General features: G+C 39.4%; 1 protein-coding gene across 1 annotated transcript; it reads left to right on the plus strand.

The window, feature by feature from the left end:
* The first annotated feature begins 3,489 nt into the window (after positions 1–3,489).
* On the plus strand, positions 3,490–18,268 carry LOC127620819 (beta-1,4-galactosyltransferase galt-1-like). Its single transcript, XM_052094073.1, has 4 exons — positions 3,490–3,575; positions 3,863–4,777; positions 16,899–17,273; positions 18,135–18,268. The coding sequence occupies exons 2-4, from the start codon at positions 3,877–3,879 to the stop codon at positions 18,215–18,217; spliced, it is 1,359 nt and encodes a 452-aa protein (XP_051950033.1). The 5' UTR covers positions 3,490–3,575; positions 3,863–3,876; the 3' UTR covers positions 18,218–18,268.
* The last annotated feature ends 643 nt before the right edge of the window (positions 18,269–18,911 follow it).

Raw genomic sequence — 18,911 nt, forward strand, 5'->3', positions numbered from 1 at the left:
TGTATTTTTACGAGTTAGTAATTTTTTCGTTATTTCACAGAATTTTTTTGGTACCCTGGCTGCTGGAATATTACCCTTTTTTTTTACAGTTCAGAAGTAGTAGTGCACTCAAGCACTCAATGAATAATGCACAATTTTCAGAAGTGGATACAGACTGATGGGACCATTCTGCGAATGCTTGAAGTTTGGCTGCTACTTTTCAATCATGTGTTAGTGAAACTGAATAAAGGCAGAGTATAAATATTTTTTATTTTACCATACTTCAATGCAGTGGCAATTTAGTATGAAATTTAACACTAAATCAGGAGTCTGGTTTAATAGTAAAATAAAATATTCTGAAATTATAGATTGTAAAAGCTTATTTTAATGTTTTCCACAAAGTGAACAAAGTTGTTTTACTCTCAGAACATTATAAACCAAGGTCATGGGTCATAATGTAAGTCTCGTCAATGGTTCTTTTGGCATCTCAACTGAATAAAACAGGCTGCATGACTCTGATGAATGATTACTGCCAGAGTAACATTTGCATATAGGTGTAAGGGACTTCAGAATTTCACAAATAACACAAAGAACAAACATTTTCCTCTCTCAGTTGGTTTTGCTCTCCGTATGCGAATGATGCGAAGATCTATTGGGAAGTTCATCACTGAAAAGGTTTAATCACAGACAGGCATGTGCACACATAGACATCAAAGAGGGCTTGAGCAACTGCCCCTTTTGTTCCTCAAGAGAAAGTGCCCATTTTATTTTTTTAAATAAATGAATATATATATATATATATATATATATATATATATATATATATATATATATATATCCTGTTTCACAGCTTCCCTGTTAAACAAATATATTTATTGAATAAAAAATCTAAATATCAGGTCGGAAGATGAGACTTTGACGAGTTCGGATGCCCTCCCTCCCCTCTCTCTCTCTCTGCAGCAGTGCAGCACACATTGGCACATCAGACACACAGACAAGCAGGCAGCAGTCACTCCCAGCCTCTATCCCAGTTGTGTTTATCTCGGCTTGTGTGCTAAGCTATAAGCTACCAGTGCCTTGAATTTACAGCCAAAAGACAAACATATAACTTGTGTTTTGCTAACATTCATGAGCTACTAGCTAATGTAATAAGTTAGCTAAAGTTTAGCTAGTGCAATATATCATGGCCATACAGGCTAATGTACTGCACTTGAGCCCCTGCCCCACAAAATGTCTGTGCATGTCCCTGCTCACAGACTTTGCCACAGACAGTGGCTGCATCACACTTTTCTTTGAGCATAATATTGCAGTATTGAGAAGAGAGAGAGAACGTGTGCACTCAAATGCATTGTTTTCACAGATTACGTGAATTAAGAAGAATGACATAAGGCAAAATATTTCCAATTTGTGCAATTATACACATTTGATTGTGATGTTAAATCGATTATTTGGCAACACTGAGCATATTACAGTAACAGCTTGTGGGTGCGTGATGGGTCCCAAATCCAGATAAATGGAAGATCTAATAAAAAACGTTCATGATAAATCGACCCACGGGCATTTGTTTGCCCTGATCTGCAGTTGAGAGTGCTCGAAGGTTCCTTTGAATGTGATTAGCACAAGACTCGTGCAGCATGCAAGCAATTCGCACATCACAAGCTGATCAAATATTTTGCCCTTTTCGGTGAATCGCATCTGCAAAATCCTAAAACTTTATTACCAGGTTTACTTTATAGTTTGAACAGACTCAGATTTTTGAACTGTACGATGTGGGTTAATGTTTTTTCTTTTAATATTTTAATATTATAGTGAGTGTGACTGTGGTTTAAGGACAGTGTACCTGTATGCTGGGTTGGAAATCTCAAGGATTAAAAGTGGTGTTTCCATTATTACATCACGCGTTGTTCTGAAAGCAAAAAGAAACAAACGAAACACAGAATGTAGGCTGTCATCTGCGTGAACTGACTGAAGCAAAGTGGGCTGTTTACTGACATGATTAATGGAAAGAGAAGTGCTGCCGGCTGGTGATGCGTGAATTGTTGCACGTGCTCCACAGAGTCTGTTGGGTAAACTGCATTCTTGTCACATTTTAACTTTTTGTTAAGCCTACCATTCAGCTCATAAAAACATGCTGCATTAATATGATGAAGGATTACATCAAGATGTAGATTGGAATGCAGGTACAGAATTTATATAAATAAAATAGTCAACTCTCTTGCATTTGCTAGCACCAGTGATTAGCCTCCACAGGTTGCCTGCTCTAGCTTATATGGTAAGGTGCATCCAAAATAACACTTCGGATGCATACAACATGGTATGATAATTTCATATAAAAGAACCCACCTTTAAATTAAAAAAAATTATATTGATTAGTCTTTTATATTCTCGGATCCATACTGATCAATTTCTTTATATTTCTCAGCCACCAAAGAGGTTCAGTAAATGCAAGCTAGACATTTAAGAGTATATTTACATAAATATGAACACAAATGTGTGTTTTCTCTTGCAATGTAGGCCTATTTAATTTGTTTTAACCATATAAAACCTACGCCGCTGGTTTTATGGCAGGTTCCATTGTGACAGCCTAGCCCGTATGTGACATGTCCTGCTTTTAGATAAAAGGGTGAAAAGGTTTAGGGGTTATAGCCTATGCAAACAAACCAGGTGGGAAAAAACGGCCCCGACTACATCACTGTCGATAACGAAACTAAGGGGGCTGTTCAAATATAAGCCAACATTTTGTTAGTTGCCTTTATAAAGGACAGCGTTTCCGATCTACAAACCAGTCTCATTCAAAAATCCAGCTTCTCATATATCCTATCAGTTCCAAAGGTAGGCTGCTGCTGTTTGTTTGTTTGTTTGTTTGTTTGTTTTTGATAGCATAACTAAATATGCTCATAGGATACTATGTCATTGAAATTGTTTGGACACAGTTTGAAAAATGATCAAGCAAACATACAATAGCCTACTTGAACTACTAATATGCCTAATGATACATAATGTAGGCCTAATTATATGCATTATTTTTTAAGTTATTTCTGTATTTATTGTTGCATTTTATCCTTAATTAACAAGTACATTTAATTGTATTTTCACTGTCATAAGGGTCCGTTGACATCCAACGCGTTTTTGCACCTTTGAGCGTTACGCAGCGTCTGTTATTTGATTTTCAGTAGGCCTCTCGTGCTGGAGCGCCGCGTTTTTTAGAGGCTATGTCAGGTTAAAAAGAACGATACCCTATCTAGACACATATAAGAGTATATTTTTATAAATATGAAAACAAATTTGGGTTTTCTCTTGCAATGTATTTCATTTGTTTTAACCACATAAAACCTATGCCACTAATGGCAGGTCCCATTGTGACAGCCTTATGTGACTACATGCCCTGCTTTTAGATAAAAGGGTGAAAAGGCTTAGCAAACAATCCTGGTGGAAAAAATGGCCCCGATTACATCACTGTTGATAACGAAACTAAGGGGGCTGCTCCAAGACAAGAGGACATTTTGTTAGTTGCCTTTATAAAGGACAGCGTTTCCGATCTACAAACCAGTCTCATTCAAAAATCCAGCTTCTCATATATCCTATCAGTTCCAAAGGTAGGCTGCTGCTGTTTGTTTGTTTTTGGTAGCTTAATATAACTAAATATGCTCATAGGATACTATATATTATGCTATTTTAGTATTTATTTATTTGAATAATCACTGTCATAAGGGTCCGTTGACATCCAACGCGTTTTTGCGCCTTTGAGCGTTACGCAGCGTTTCTCTTTTTTGGTTTTCAGTATCTCGTGCTGGAGCGCCGCGTTTTTTAGAGGTCATGTCAGGTTAAAAAGAATGATTGTTTTGGCACATTTTCTGAAATTTCTCTGTTCTTTTCTCTACAGGCATAAAAAGGCAGATGGAAAAGAAATGTCAAGCAATATTATATATTGTTACTATTATTGTCATATCGACGATATGGGCTTATATGGGCAGACATCATTATTACAAAATTACAGCAGCATTCAATAATTCACAGAAGTTTGCGGAGGCTTCATGTTCAATAACGCCCATCAAAGACTCAAAGCACTTTATGGTGTCTGCCTTTATCGACCACAGATTGGACAGGACAATTCGAGTCATCAGCATAATCAACAGAGACAACATTCAGCCACTTTACTGTGTCTACTGCAACATTGAAAATAACTGTAAAATTGTTAGCACAGATGTCCAAATACACAGTGATGATTTTGGTTTCCCTTTTCATGTCTCAGATGTGATTTGTGAAGATAAGCACTTGCAAAATGCAACACATGTTCTCATCTCAACTGATAAAGATTCAGCCAATCTTAAAAAGGACTATCTGCCAATAAAAAATCGAGTGATAAGTGAGACCTTTAAATTTAACTTCACAGTTTGCATCTCCAACCTTTTTGGGGACTACAATAATGTACTGCAGTTTGCACAAACGATTGAGATGTATAAGCTTCTGGGCATACAGCGAGTGGTAATCTATAACACTAGTTGTGGACCAGACCTGGAAAAGCTCCTACAGCACTATGAAAGAGAGGGAATACTGGAGATTGTTTCATGGCCTATCGACAAATTCCTTAACCCATCCTCAGGTTGGAACTTCAAAGAACACAAGGGTGATCTCCACTATTACGGCCAGTTGACAACACTCAATGAGTGCATATACAGGCACATGTATCAATCCAAGTATGTTCTCCTGAATGACATTGATGAGATCATCATGCCTTACAAGCATGCCGATTTGCCTTCTCTTATGGAGGACCTTCAGTCTGCACATCCCGATGTAGGTGTGTTCCTTATTGAGAACCACATATTCCCCAAAACACAGTTTGAGGACAGTGGAAAGTACAAACGGCCAGAATGGAATGATGTCCCTGGAATCAATATCATGGAGCACATTTACAGAGAACCTGATCGAAAGAATGTTTACAATCCCACAAAGATGATTGTTGACCCAAGGAAGGTGGAGCAAACCTCAGTGCATGTCCCTTTGAAAAGCATTGGAGGTAATTACCATGTACCTTTTCATGTGTGTAGAATTGTACATGTAAGAGTTCCTCTGCAGGGGCATCTTACAAAAAAGGAACTGACTGTGGACACAAGAGTGTGGGACTTCGAGCAAGAACTGGTACCAAATATTGACCAGACTTTGAAACTTTCAGGTGTGTTAAGACCTCACAGTTGACATGTTTGTTGACATTTTTATAATGCAATTTTTTAAGAATGAATAAAAAAAATTATTGATCTATTTTATACATTTGTTCTAACTATAGTCAGTGCTCTCAAAACAATGCACACAGCCGACGAAACAGACACTCAATTTTGCTGAACAATTCTGCTTCGCTGCATAATGAAGCAATTTATCCTTGTCTGATAATGCATTTATTAAAACAAAATCAAACTATAGATGTTTTTTTCTAATCTACTACTGAAATAACACATTTATCATATACAAATCAACAATAAAGACCTTTTTGCCATTTGTTTTTGAAAAATGTCTAGTTGTTCCTCCTTCTGGAAAGAGGAAGTTTACTGTAAAAAATTACTAAACAAATAAAATATAGCAGTCTTGCAATATTGTATGAACCTATGTAAGACAGCACTGTGAGCACACATAGTACAGTAGTACTGAGGACATTGATTGTGGCATCCAGACTGTTAAGGGTTCTGGATGGGCAAGGAGGAGGCGGGAACCGGCAGAAGATTACTTTAATGATGGATCTGAACTTAAAACAACATAAAACAAACACACACACACACACAAACAAACACACACACACACACACACAAACACCGGCCACGTGTGTGTCTCTCTCGCTCTCTCTTGAACAGGCATCTCCAGCTCCCCTTTATCTCTCTCTCCACCAGCCAGACCGGCACTCTCACGACCAGGCCACGCCCTCCTCTTTTTTTTTGTTAAGATTGAAGTCACTGTACATCTGTTTATCTGCTGTCCTCTTTCTCTCTGCTCACCATCATTGCACCATCTCAGTTTGGTCTTTCCTCTTCCCCTTTTCTCAACAATTCTTACTTTTTTGTTTCCTTTACCCATTCTACCTCTTCTCAGTTGTCACCTCTTAAGACCCCTTAGACCTTGGAGGGTTAATATTGTACTTCTTCATTGTTTTTTTGCTATGAATTTTCATACTTGACAACATTTATAGATGGAAGTCAAGATAGTTGTGTGAGAAATTTAGTAAATTGCATGTTTGCATTACTAACACAGATATCAATATGAATGAATTTGGCAACATGACATGCATTTGAAAATAGGACTTTAATTTAGTCGTCTAAGTTGACTGTTGTGAAAGCATGAATCTTGGAGCAAAGATATTTGTGTGAAGTGTTTTAAGAAAATGATGAAAATCAAAAATAACATTTGCAATCTGTTTAGCACCATTACAAAGTGTTCAGATGGCTATGTTACTTGTTTTTAGAGCAGTGATCGAAGTTTGGAGAAATGTGTAAAATCAATCGATAAAAACTGTATCTTGAATTGTAATTTTTTCATGCATTAGTGCAATAATAAAAAGTCCAAATACCACACTTTAAGACCAAAATAGTGGGGGTTTTTTCCCATGCTGTTATTATGATCCACAGCTTGGATTCTAAGGCTTCACAAAATTGGTTGCTCAAGAAGCCTGACTGGAGTCACTCAGCACGCCCTGGACGGAAGTGGATACAGACTGATGGGACCATTCTGCGATTGCTTGAAGTTTGGCTGCTACTTTTCAATCATGTGTTAGTGAAACTGAATAAAGGCAGAGTATAAATATTTTTTATTTTACCATACTTCAATGCAGTGGCAATTTAGTATGAAATTTAACACTAAATCAGGAGTCTGGTTTAATAGTAAAATAAAATATTCTGAAATTATAGATTGTAAAAGCTTATTTTAATGTTTTCCGCAAAGTGAACAAAGTTGTTTTACTCTCAGAACATTATAAACCAAGGTCATGGGTCATAATGTAAGTCTCGTCAATGGTTCTTTTGGCATCTCAACTGAATAAAACAGGCTGCATGACTCTGATGAATGATTACTGCCAGAGTAACATTTGCATATAGGTGTAAGGGACTTCAGAATTTCACAAATAACACAAAGAACAAACATTTTCCTCTCTCAGTTGGTTTTGCTCGTGTGACCCTCTGTATGCGAATGATGCGAAGATCTATTGGGAAGTTCATCACTGAAAAGGTTTAATCACAGACAGGCATGTGCACACATAGACATCAAAGAGGGCTTGAGCAACTGCCCCTTTTGTTCCTCAAGAGAAAGTGCCCATTTTGTTTTTTAAATAAATGAAAATATATATATATACACTGTAAAAAAAAAAAAGTTGATTCAACTTTAAATTATAAGGCAACTTATCGCAAGCGCTTTTTTGAGTAAACTTGACAATCAGGGACTAAAGTCCACCCAACTTAAAATATTACATTAACATCGCAAGGTGTCACAACATAAGTCAAGTCAAGTCAAGTGGTTTTTATTGTCGTTTCAACCATATACAGTTAGTACAGTACACAGCAAAATGAGACAACGTTCCTCCAGGACCATGGTGCTACATAAAAACAACAAAGGACCAACATAGGACCACATGAGACTACACAACGAAATAATACCTATATAAACTACCTATATATACCTATATAAAGTGCACGTGCAAACATGTGCAAAAAGTACAGGACAGTACAACAAATTACTGACAATGAACAGGACAATAGACAGTGCAGCGCCGACCAGTACTCAGTAGTGCAAAAAGATGACAGTTTCTAAAAATGTAAACATAACATACTATGAGATAGTGTTCTATGCACATAGCAGTTATTGAGGTAGCAGACAGTTATAAAGTGACAGTTATTAAAGTGCAACTCAGGACACGTGTGTGTCAAACCAGTCTCTGAGTATTGAGAAGTCTGATGGCTTGGGGAAGAAGCTGTTACACAGTCTGGCCGTGAGGGCCCGAATGCTTCGGTACCTCTTGCCAGACGGGAGGAGGGTAAAGAGTTTGTGTGAGGGGTGTGTGGGGTCGGTCCACAATGCTGGTTGCTTTATGGATACAGTGTTTTTTGTAAATGTCTTTGATGGAGGGAAGAGAGACCCCAATGATCTTCTCAGCTGTCCTCACTATCCTCTGCAGGGCTTTGCGGTCCGAAACGGTGCAAGTCCCAAACCAGGCAGTGATGCAGCTGCTCAGGATGCTCTCAATAGTCCCTCTATAGAATGTAGTGAAGATGGGGGTTGGGAGATGTGCTTTCCTCAGCCTTCGAAGAAAGTAGAGACGCTGCTGGGCTTTCTTGGTGATAGAGCTGGTGTTGAGGGACCAGGTGAGGTTCTCCGCCAGGTGAACACCAAGGAATTTGGTGCTCTTGACGATCTCCACAGAGGAGCCGTCGATGTTCAGCGGAGTGTGTTCACCTTGTGCTCTCCTAAAGTCAACAACCATCTCTTTTGTTTTGTCGACATTCAGGGACAGGTTGTTGGCTCTACACCAGTTCGTCAGCCGCTGCACCTCCTCTCTGTATGCTGACTCGTCGTTCTTGCCGATGAGACCCACCACGGTCGTGTCATCGGCGAACTTGACGATGTGATTCGAGCTGTGCATTGCTGCACAGTCGTGAGTCAGCAGAGTGAACAGCAGTGGACTGAGCACACAGCCCTGGGGGCCCCAGTGCTCAGTGTGGTGGTGGTGGAGATGCTGTTCCCGATCCGGACTGACTGAGGTCTCCCAGTCAGGAAGTCCAGGATCCAGTTGCAGAGGGAGGTGTCCAGGCCCAGCAGGTTCAGCTTTCCAATCAGGTGCTGGGGAATGATTGTGTTGAATGCTGAGCTGAAATCTACTGAACAGCATTCGAACGTATGAGTCCTTATTGTCTAGGTGGGTGAGGGCCAGATGGAGGGTTGTGGTGATGGCATCGTCCGTTGAACGGTTTGAACGATACGCAAACTGCAGTGGGTCTAGTGAGGGGGGCAGCTGGGTCTTAATCTGCCTCATGACGAGCCTCTCGAAGCACTTCATGATGATGGGTGTAAGTGCGACGGGACGGTAGTCGTTGAGGCAGGACACTGAAGACTTCTTTGGCATGGGGATGATGGTGGTGGCCTTGAAGCACGTTGGAACAACGGCGCTGCTCAGAGAGATGTTGAAGATGTCGGTAAGAACATCTGCTAGCTGGTCTGCACATCCTCTGAGCACTCTGCCAGGAATGTTGTCTGGTCCAGCAGCCTTCCGTGGGTTGACTCTACGTAGAGTTTTCCTCACATCTGCCGTGGTAAGACAGAGCACCTGGTCGTTGGGAGGAGGGGTGGACTTCCTCGCCATCACGTCGTTCTGCACTTCAAACCGAGCGTAGAAGTCGTTCAGCGCATCTGGAAGGGAGGCATCTTTGTCACAGGCAACTGATGTTGTCCTGTAGTTGGTGATGGCCTGGATGCCCTGCCACATGCGCCGCGTGTCACCGCTGTCCTGGAAGTGACTGTGGATTCTCTGGGCGTGTGCGCGCTTTGCCTCTCTGATTGCCCGTGACAGTTTGGCCCTAGCTGTTCTTAGGGCTGCCTTATCGCCTGCTCTGAAGGCGGAGTCTCGGGACCTCAGCAGCGTGCGCACCTCCGCAGTCATCCACGGCTTCTGGTTGGAGCGTGTGGTGATGGTCTTGGAGAAAGTGACATCATCAATGCACTTGCTGATGTAGCTGGTCACTGATGCTGTGTATTCCTCCAAGTTGGTAGAATCGCCATATGTTGCAGCCTCCCTGAACATGTGCCAGTCAGTACACTCAAAACAGTCCTGAAGAGCAGAGATGGCTCCTGCTGGCCAGGTTTTCACCTGCTTCTGAAGCGGTTTTGTGCGTCTGACGAGCGGTCTGTATGCTGGAATTAACATAACAGAGATGTGGTCTGAGTAGCCGAGGTGGGGGCGGGGCTCCGCCCGGTACGCGCCTGGGATGTTTGTGTAAACAAGATCAAGCGCGTTCGCCCCTCTCGTTGCAAAGTCCACATACTGATGGAATTTAGGGAGCACTGTCTTGAGATTTGCATGGTTGAAATCTCCGGCGACAATAAACAGTCCGTCGGGGTGAGCGTTCTGCAGTTCGCTCATAGCCCCATACAGTTAACAGAGCGCTTCCTTAGCGTTAGCGCTGTGGGGAATGTAAACTCCGGTTATGCAAACAGTGGTGAATTCCCGTGGTAGATAAAAAGGTCTGCATCTAACAGTCACAAGCTCCAACAGCGATGAACAGTAACTAGAGACTAGCATAGAGTTCTTGCACCATTCCGTGTTGATGTAAACACACAAGCCACCACCGCGAGTCTTACCGCAGAGAGCTGTATTTCTGTCGGCACGAAACGAGGCGAGCCCGTCTAGCTGAATGGCGGCATCCGGAACTCTGTCGCTGAGCCACGTCTCCGTGAAAACAAAGACGCAGCAGTCTCTAAACTCACGCTGCGTAGCCTGCTGGAGTCGGATATAGTCCAGTTTATTGTCCAGGGAGCAAACATTTGAGAGCAGGATAGACGGGAGAGCCGGCCGGCTAGGGTTTGTTTTTAGCCTAGCATGGACCCCCGCCCTCTTTCCGCGCTTCCGCTTTCTCGCACACCGCTTACGACGTCCTCTCCCCCGGCCACCGGCATCAGGCGACGCCGAGGGCTGGAGGCCTGGTCTCCGCAGCAAGCCGAGTACGCGTAGCGCCTCCTGCAGGTCATCATGCAGCTTGGTTTTTGCATGAGTCTTATATTTGAGTAGTGTCTGGCGATGGTAGACACGAACACTGGTTGCTCCGATGTCCATGTGTTGCAAAAGTCGGGCTTTTTTAACAAAAATAGCACCATTGTGGATCCGGAGTGGCCGCTGCGTGCTACCGCGCCGCCATCTTGGATCTTTAAATAGTCATGTTTACCTAATAAATAACAGAACTAAATGTTTTTGGTTTACTGAACACAAATAGGCCTATTATCTATAGGCATATAGACGGATTAATTACTTAAGTAGTCTAATTAAAGACAGACCATAACACGGGTCAAATAACTTTTTATTATTTAAACACTTTCTGTCAATGCACAACAAAAACATTACAGTACCAAGTCTGTATGGCAGACTTTGCATTTTAAATTCTTTACTCTATGCATTTTACACTTAACTCCATGCATGGTACAAATGCATGTTAGAGAAATCCACAGTGTTAAGTACACCATAATACGTTAGCTGTCTTGTGGCATGAGGCACATTTTCACATGTATTTAACATTTTTGGTTGATTTTTAAAGGAACAATTATGTGAAAACTACTGTATTGCATAATTTAACATCAACCTAAGAGTTCCTCAAAACCAAGTTACTATTGTGTCCAAGAACCCAAAACAATTGAAAGCATCTGAGTAAACCACAAACATTACTCAGCTGTTATAAATGCACAGCACTTTTTTGTCAGAACAACATTGAAAATTGCAATGATATGCCTGTAATCCACTGACCTAGATCCTTGGACGTACCAGTGTCTACATAGAAATCAAACACAATTAATTCGACCCAAAAAAAAAAAAAAAAACTAGGAGAAACTCCAGCCTCAAGGGATAGTTCCCACAAAAACGACTAAAAAAACAATACTATTTTCTTTCAATGCATTCATTAATGTTAAGCATTCACTTGTTACAACCTTTGCCTTAAAGAGATAGTTCACACAAAAATGAAAGTTATTTTATCATTTACTCACCCCCAAATTGTTCTAAACCTGTGTGAATTTGGGGGTGAGTAAATGATGAAAGAACTTTCATTTTGTGTGAACTATCTCTTTAAGGCAAAGGTTGTAACAAGTGAATACTTAACATTAATGAATGCATTGAAAGAAAACAGTACTGTTTTTTAGTCATTAACTATGAAAGTATAAAATAAACAATGGCCACTGGAAGAACGTCATTCAGATGCATTTGTCCATTTAGCAAAGTTTAGACTTCAGTGACTGCACACTTGCAGAGCAGATGCCACCAAGATCCATGAAGATTTTTTGTCGTCGTCGTCTTCTCACCTCCTGCATCAACTTTTTGAAACTCCTTGTTGAAGTAGCTTATGTCTCAAACTGCGCATGCGTTCAATGTACAAACTTCGCACGCGCTGACAAGAATCGCGAGATTCAATGAAAACAAAAACAACTTAGTAAGATCAACAAAACATTGCACATTTTTAACATTCAAGGAACTAATTTGTTGAATGAACTTAGTATCATGCATGAACACTTACAATCAAAATATCTAAGTTCAGTTTACTGTTTTATGTTTATTGGGAGGACTTTTTGTAAGTTGGCTTTTTTACAGTGTATATATATATATTTATACTACAGGGCTGTTGAATGCTTGATTCTGATTGGTTGAGAACGTTCTAAGGTGTGCAATTATTTTCAGGGAAACGCACGGATAAAGTAGTTCCAGGCAGGTCTTGACCGCATTACAGTTCCATATCACTTCGCGTAGTCAACCGTAATAACGGAAAATAGGATACAATTCATAACAAGAAGTGACAGTGACAAATCCACTTCAACTTCAAGAGGAAAAAAAATGACAGACTATTTTGATTTTCCGGAAGTAAATTTTAATATTTATGGTGAACATAAACATTTTAACAACTGGGCGACCGCAGTATTGGATAGCTCAAATGAAAAAACAAATAAACGGAAGGGGACATCAAAGGCAGCCGGCAACAACAAAAGACATAAAACAATCAGCGAAGAACAGCTAGACCGACTCGAGGGCGAAAAACATGAAGAAAACACCAAAAAAACAACAGCTTGGGCTGTCAATGTGTTTAACGTGCAGTTTAATTTTAATAAATAAATTCGTTCGAATTAACGAATGAATTATAACTTATGAATTAATAAATAAATTAAATAATATGACGCACATGATTTTCTGTCTCATTATTGCAACCTCTGTCTCTCTAATAACTACACTAATAACTGCATTAGTCTGCTGTCAGTGGCTCAAACCTCCGTTACTAACTCTAAAATGACGTTTTGGAATTAGCAACGGAGGCATGGGATTAGATGCGTAAGAAATTAGTCCTACATACAAGAGCGTTTTAATGACAAAAACTTGACAAACGTCTAGAATCACATCATCTGAACAATGTTTCGAGGTGTGGTAACTGTAGTATAAGCGGAATAATTGACTCGGGTCGTTGAATTATTAGAAAAATAATGCACACCGAGTGTAACGACCACTCCGCTCGCGTCGTGACCGCATTACCACCCCGGTGTGCATTATTTTTCTAATAATTCAACGGCCCGTCGTCAATTATTCCTTACATATATATATATATATATATATATATATATATATATATATATATATATATATATATATATTCCTGTTTGCACAGCTTCCCTGTTAAACAAATATATTTATTGAATAAAAAATCTAAATATCAGGTCGGAAGATGAGACTTTGACGAGTTCGGATGCCCTCCCTCCCTCTCTCTCTCTCTCTGCAGCAGTGCAGCACACATTGGCACATCAGACACACAGACAAGCAGGCAGCAGCCACTCCCAGCCTCTATCCCAGTTGTGTTTATCTCGGCTTATGTGCTAAGCTATAAGCTACCAGTGCCTTGAATTTACAGCTAATTAGCCAAAAGACAAACATATAACTTGCGTTTTGCTAACATTCATGACTCATGAGCTACTAGCTAATGTAATAAGTTAGCTAAAGTTTAGCTAGTGCAATATATCATGGCCATACAGGCTAATGTACTGCACTTGAGCCCCTGCCCCACAAAATGTCTGTGCATGTCCCTGCTCACAGACTTTGCCACAGACAGTGGCTGCATCACACTTTTCTTTGAGCATAATATTGCACTATTGAGAAGAGAGAGAGAACGTGTGCACTCAAATGCATTGTTTTCACAGATTACCTGAATTAAGAAGAATGACATAAGGCAAAATATTTCCAATTTGTGCAATTATACACATCTGATTGTGATGTTAAATCGATTATTTGGCAACCCTGAGCATATTACAGTAACAGCTTGTGGGTGCGTGATGGGTCCCAAATCCAGATAAATGGAAGATCTAATAAAAAACGTTCATGATAAATCGACCCACGGGCATTTGTTTGCCCTGATCTGCAGTTGAGAGTGCTCGAAGGTTCCTTTGAATGTGATTAGCACAAGACTCGTGCAGCATGCAAGCAATTCGCACATCACAAGCTGATCAAATATTTTGCCCTTTTCGGTGAATCGCATCTGCAAAATCCTAAAACTTTATTACCAGGTTTACTTTATAGTTTGAACAGACTCAGATTTTTGAACTGTACGATGTGGGTTAATGTTTTTTCTTTTAATATTTTAATATTATAGTGAGTGTGACTGTGGTTTAAGGACAGTGTACCTGTATGCTGGGTTGGAAATCTCAAGGATTAATAGTGGTGTTTCCATTATTACATCATGCGTTGTTCTGAAAGCAAAAAGAAACAAACGAAACACAGAATGTAGGCTGTCATCTGTGTGAACTGACTGAAGCAAAGTGGGCTGTTTACTGACATGATTAATGGAAAGAGAAGTGCTGCCGGCTGGTGATGCGTGAATTGTTGCACGTGCTCCACGAGTCTGTTGGGTAAACTGCATTCTTGTCACATTTTAACTTTTTGTTAAGCCTACCATTCAGCTCATAAAAACATGCTGCATTAATATGATGAAGGATTACATCAAGATGTAGATTGGAATGCAGGTACAGAATTTATATAAATAAAATAGTCAACTCTCTTGCATTTGCTAGCACCAGTGATTAGCCTCCACAGGTTGCCTGCTCTAGCTTATATGGTAAGGTGCATCCAAAATAACACTTCGGATGCATACAACATGGTATGATAATTTCATATAAAAGAACCCACCTTTAAATTAAAAAATTTATATTGATTAGTCTTTTATATTCTCGGATCCATACTGATCAATTTCTTTATATTTCTCAGCCACCAAAGAGGTTCAGTAAATGCAAGCTAGACATTTAAGAGTATATTTACATAAATATGAACACAAATGTGTGTTTTCTCTTGCAATGTAGGCCTATTTAATTTGTTTTAACCATATAAAACCTACGCCGTTGGTTTTATGGCAGGTTCCATTGTGACAGCCTAGCCCGTATGTGACATGTCCTGCTTTTAGATAAAAGGGTGAAAAGGTTTAGGGGTTATATGCAAACAAACCAGGTGGGAAAAAACGGCCCCGACTACATCACTGTCGATAACGAAACTAAGGGGGCTGATCAAATATAAGCCGACATTTTGTTAGTTGCCTTTATAAAGGACAGCATTTCCGATCTACAAACCAGTCTCATTCAAAAATCTGCTGTCAGGTTAAAAAGAACGATACCCTATCTAGACACATATAAGAGTATATTTTTATAAATATGAACACAAATTTGGGTTTTCTCTTGCAATGTATTTCATTTGTTTTAACCACATAAAACCTATGCCACTAATGGCAGGTCCCATTGTGACAGCCTTATGTGACTACATGCCCTGCTTTTAGATAAAAGGGTGAAAAGGCTTAGCAAACAATCCTGGTGGAAAAAATGGCCCCGACTACATCACTGTTGATAACGAAACTAAGGGGGCTGCTCCAAGACAAGAGGACATTTTGTTAGTTGCCTTTATAAAGGACAGCGTTTCCGATCTACAAACCAGTCTCATTCAAACATCCAGCTTCTCATATATCCTATCAGTTCCAAAGGTAGGCTGCTGCTGTTTGTTTGTTTTTGGTAGCTTAATATAACTAAATATGCTCATAGGATACTATATATTATGCTATTTTAGTATTTATTTATTTGAATAATCACTGTCATAAGGGTCCGTTGACATCCAACGCGTTTTGCGCCTTTGAGCGTTACGCAGCGTTTCTCTTTTTGGTTTTCAGTATCTCGTGCTGGAGCGCCGCGTTTTTAGAGGTCATGTCAGGTTAAAAAGAATGATTGTTTTGGCACATTTTCTGAAATTTCTCTGTTCTTTTCTCTACAGGCATAAAAAGGCAGATGGAAAAGAAATGTCAAGCAATATTATATATTGTTACTATTATTGTCATATCGACGATATGGGCTTATATGGGCAGACATCATTATTACAAAATTACAGCAGCATTCAATAATTCACAGAAGTTTGCGGAGGCTTCATGTTCAATAACGCCCATCAAAGACTCAAAGCACTTTATGGTGTCTGCCTTTATCGACCACAGATTGGACAGGACAATTCGAGTCATCAGCATAATCAACAGAGACAACATTCAGCCACTTTACTGTGTCTACTGCAACATTGAAAATACCTGTAAAATTGTTAGCACAGATGTCCAAATACACAGTGATGATTTTGGTTTCCCTTTTCATGTCTCAGATGTGATTTGTGAAGATAAGCACTTGCAAAATGCAACACATGTTCTCATCTCAACTGATAAAGATTCAGCCAATCTTAAAAGGACTATCTGCCAATAAAAAATCGAGTGATAAGTGAGACCTTTAAATTTAACTTCACAGTTTGCATCTCCAACCTTTTTGGGGACTACAATAATGTACTGCAGTTTGCACAAACGATTGAGATGTATAAGCTTCTGGGCATACAGCAGTGGTAATCTATAACACTAGTTGTGGACCAGACCTGGAAAAGCTCCTACAGCACTATGAAAGAGAGGGAATACTGGAGATTGTTTCATGGCCTATCGACAAATTCCTTAACCCATCCTCAGGTTGGAACTTCAAAGAACACAAGGGTGATCTCCACTATTACGGCCAGTTGACAACACTCAATGAGTGCATATACAGGCACATGTATCAATCCAAGTATGTTCTCCTGAATGACATTGATGAGATCATCATGCCTTACAAGCATGCCGATTTGCCTTCTCTTATGGAGGACCTTCAGTCTGCACATCCCAATGTAGGTGTGTTCCTTATTGAGAACCACATATTCCCCAAAACACAGTTTGAGGACAGTGGAAAGTACAAACGGCCAGAATGGAAAGATGTGCCTGGAATTAATATCATGGAGCACATTTACAGAGAACCTGATCGAAAGAATGTTTACAATCCCACAAAGATGATTGTTGACCCAAGGAAGGTGGAGCAAACCTCAGTGCATGTCCCTTTGAAAAGCATTGGAGGTAATTACCATGTACCTTTTCATGTGTGTAGAATTGTACATGTAAGAGTTCCTCTGCAGGGGCATCTTACAAAAAAGGAACTGACTGTGGACACAAGAGTGTGGGACTTCGAGCAAGAACTGGTACCAAATATTGACCAGACTTTGAAACTTTCAGGTGTGTTAAGACCTCACAGTTGACATGTTTGTTGACATTTTTATAATGCAATTTTTTAAGAATGAATAAAAAAAATTATTGATCTAATTTATACATTTGTTCTAACTATAGTCACTGCTCTCAAAACAATGCACACAGCCGACGAAACAGACACTCAATTTTGCTGAACAATTCTGCTTCGCTGCATAATGAAGCAATTTATCCTTGTCTGATAATGCATTTATTAAAACAAAATCAAACTATAGATGTTTTTTTTCTAATCTACTACTGAAATAACACATTTATCATATACAAATCAACAATAAAGACCTTTTTACCTTTTTGTTTCCTTTACCCATTCTACCTCTTCTCAGTTGTCACCTCTTAATATTGTACTTCTTCATTGTTTTTTTGCTATGAATTTTCATACTTGACAACATTTATAGATGGAAGTCAAGATAGTTGTGTGAGAAATTTAGTAAATTGCATGTTTGCATTACTAACACAGATATCAATATGAATGAATTTGGCAACATGACATGCATTTGAAAATAGGACTTTAATTTAGTCGTCTAAGTTGACTGTTGTGAAAGCATGAATCTTGGAGCAAAGATATTTGTGTGAAGTGTTTTAAGAAAATGATGAAAATCAAAAATAACATTTGCAATCTGTTTAGCACCATTACAAAGTGTTCAGATGGCTATGTTAATTGTTTTTAGAGCAGTGATCGAAGCTTGGAGAAATGTGTAAAATCAATCGATAAAAACTGTATCTTGAATTGTAATTTTTTCATGCATTAGTGCAATAATAAAAAGTCCAAATACCACACTTTAAGACCAAAATAATGGGTTTTTTTTCCCATGCTGTTATTATGATCCACAGCTTGGATTCTAAGGCTTCACAAAATTGGTTGCTCAGGAAGCCTGACTGGAGTCATTCAGCACGCCCTGGATTCAAACTTGTGACTCCAGGTGTGGTAGTCATTATCTTTGCTTGCTGAGCTACCCAGGCCCCATGTACTGAGATATTATCACAGGCATACAGAAAATAATCCACACAACCGCACGCACTGCACTAGTTTCTATGTTACATCACTTCCTCATGAACTCTTTCAGACCCTGATGACATTCTTTCAGTTAAATTTTGTCACAAATCACATTAATTGCATCATTTTGCCATACAATGAAAGTGAATGGTGACTGAAGATAACATTTTTTGTGTTCATAAAAAGAAAGTCTTACAGGTTTGAAGCAACATGTGGGTGAGTAAATGACAACAGAATTTGCAAAGCAAAAGGTGTGTGCTAGATTAAATATGAAAAAAATATTAAGACATTTGTAATAATCTACATTTCATTTTCAAGAAGTCATAAACAGACAATGCACAACTATCTTTTGTTCACATACACATGCTTGCAGTGGCACACACACACACACACACTGAGAGTACACTCATTAAAATACATGAATATATCAATACAACATTAGAATTTTGCAAAAATTACATGTCCTTAATTTTAAATTAAGGTAGAATTTGCTGGTGATCACTTCATGCTGAAACGCTGTAAAACTGAAGCCTGATCAAAAAGCAAAGAGAAAAAAGTTGTCTGGCAGCATGTTATGAACCATCTGTTTCCGGGTTTTGAGTGTGTTTTTTGTT

The sequence above is a fragment of the Xyrauchen texanus genome, chromosome 27 (assembly GCF_025860055.1).
Source record: "Xyrauchen texanus isolate HMW12.3.18 chromosome 27, RBS_HiC_50CHRs, whole genome shotgun sequence".
NCBI classification, from domain to species: Eukaryota; Metazoa; Chordata; class Actinopteri; order Cypriniformes; family Catostomidae; genus Xyrauchen; species Xyrauchen texanus.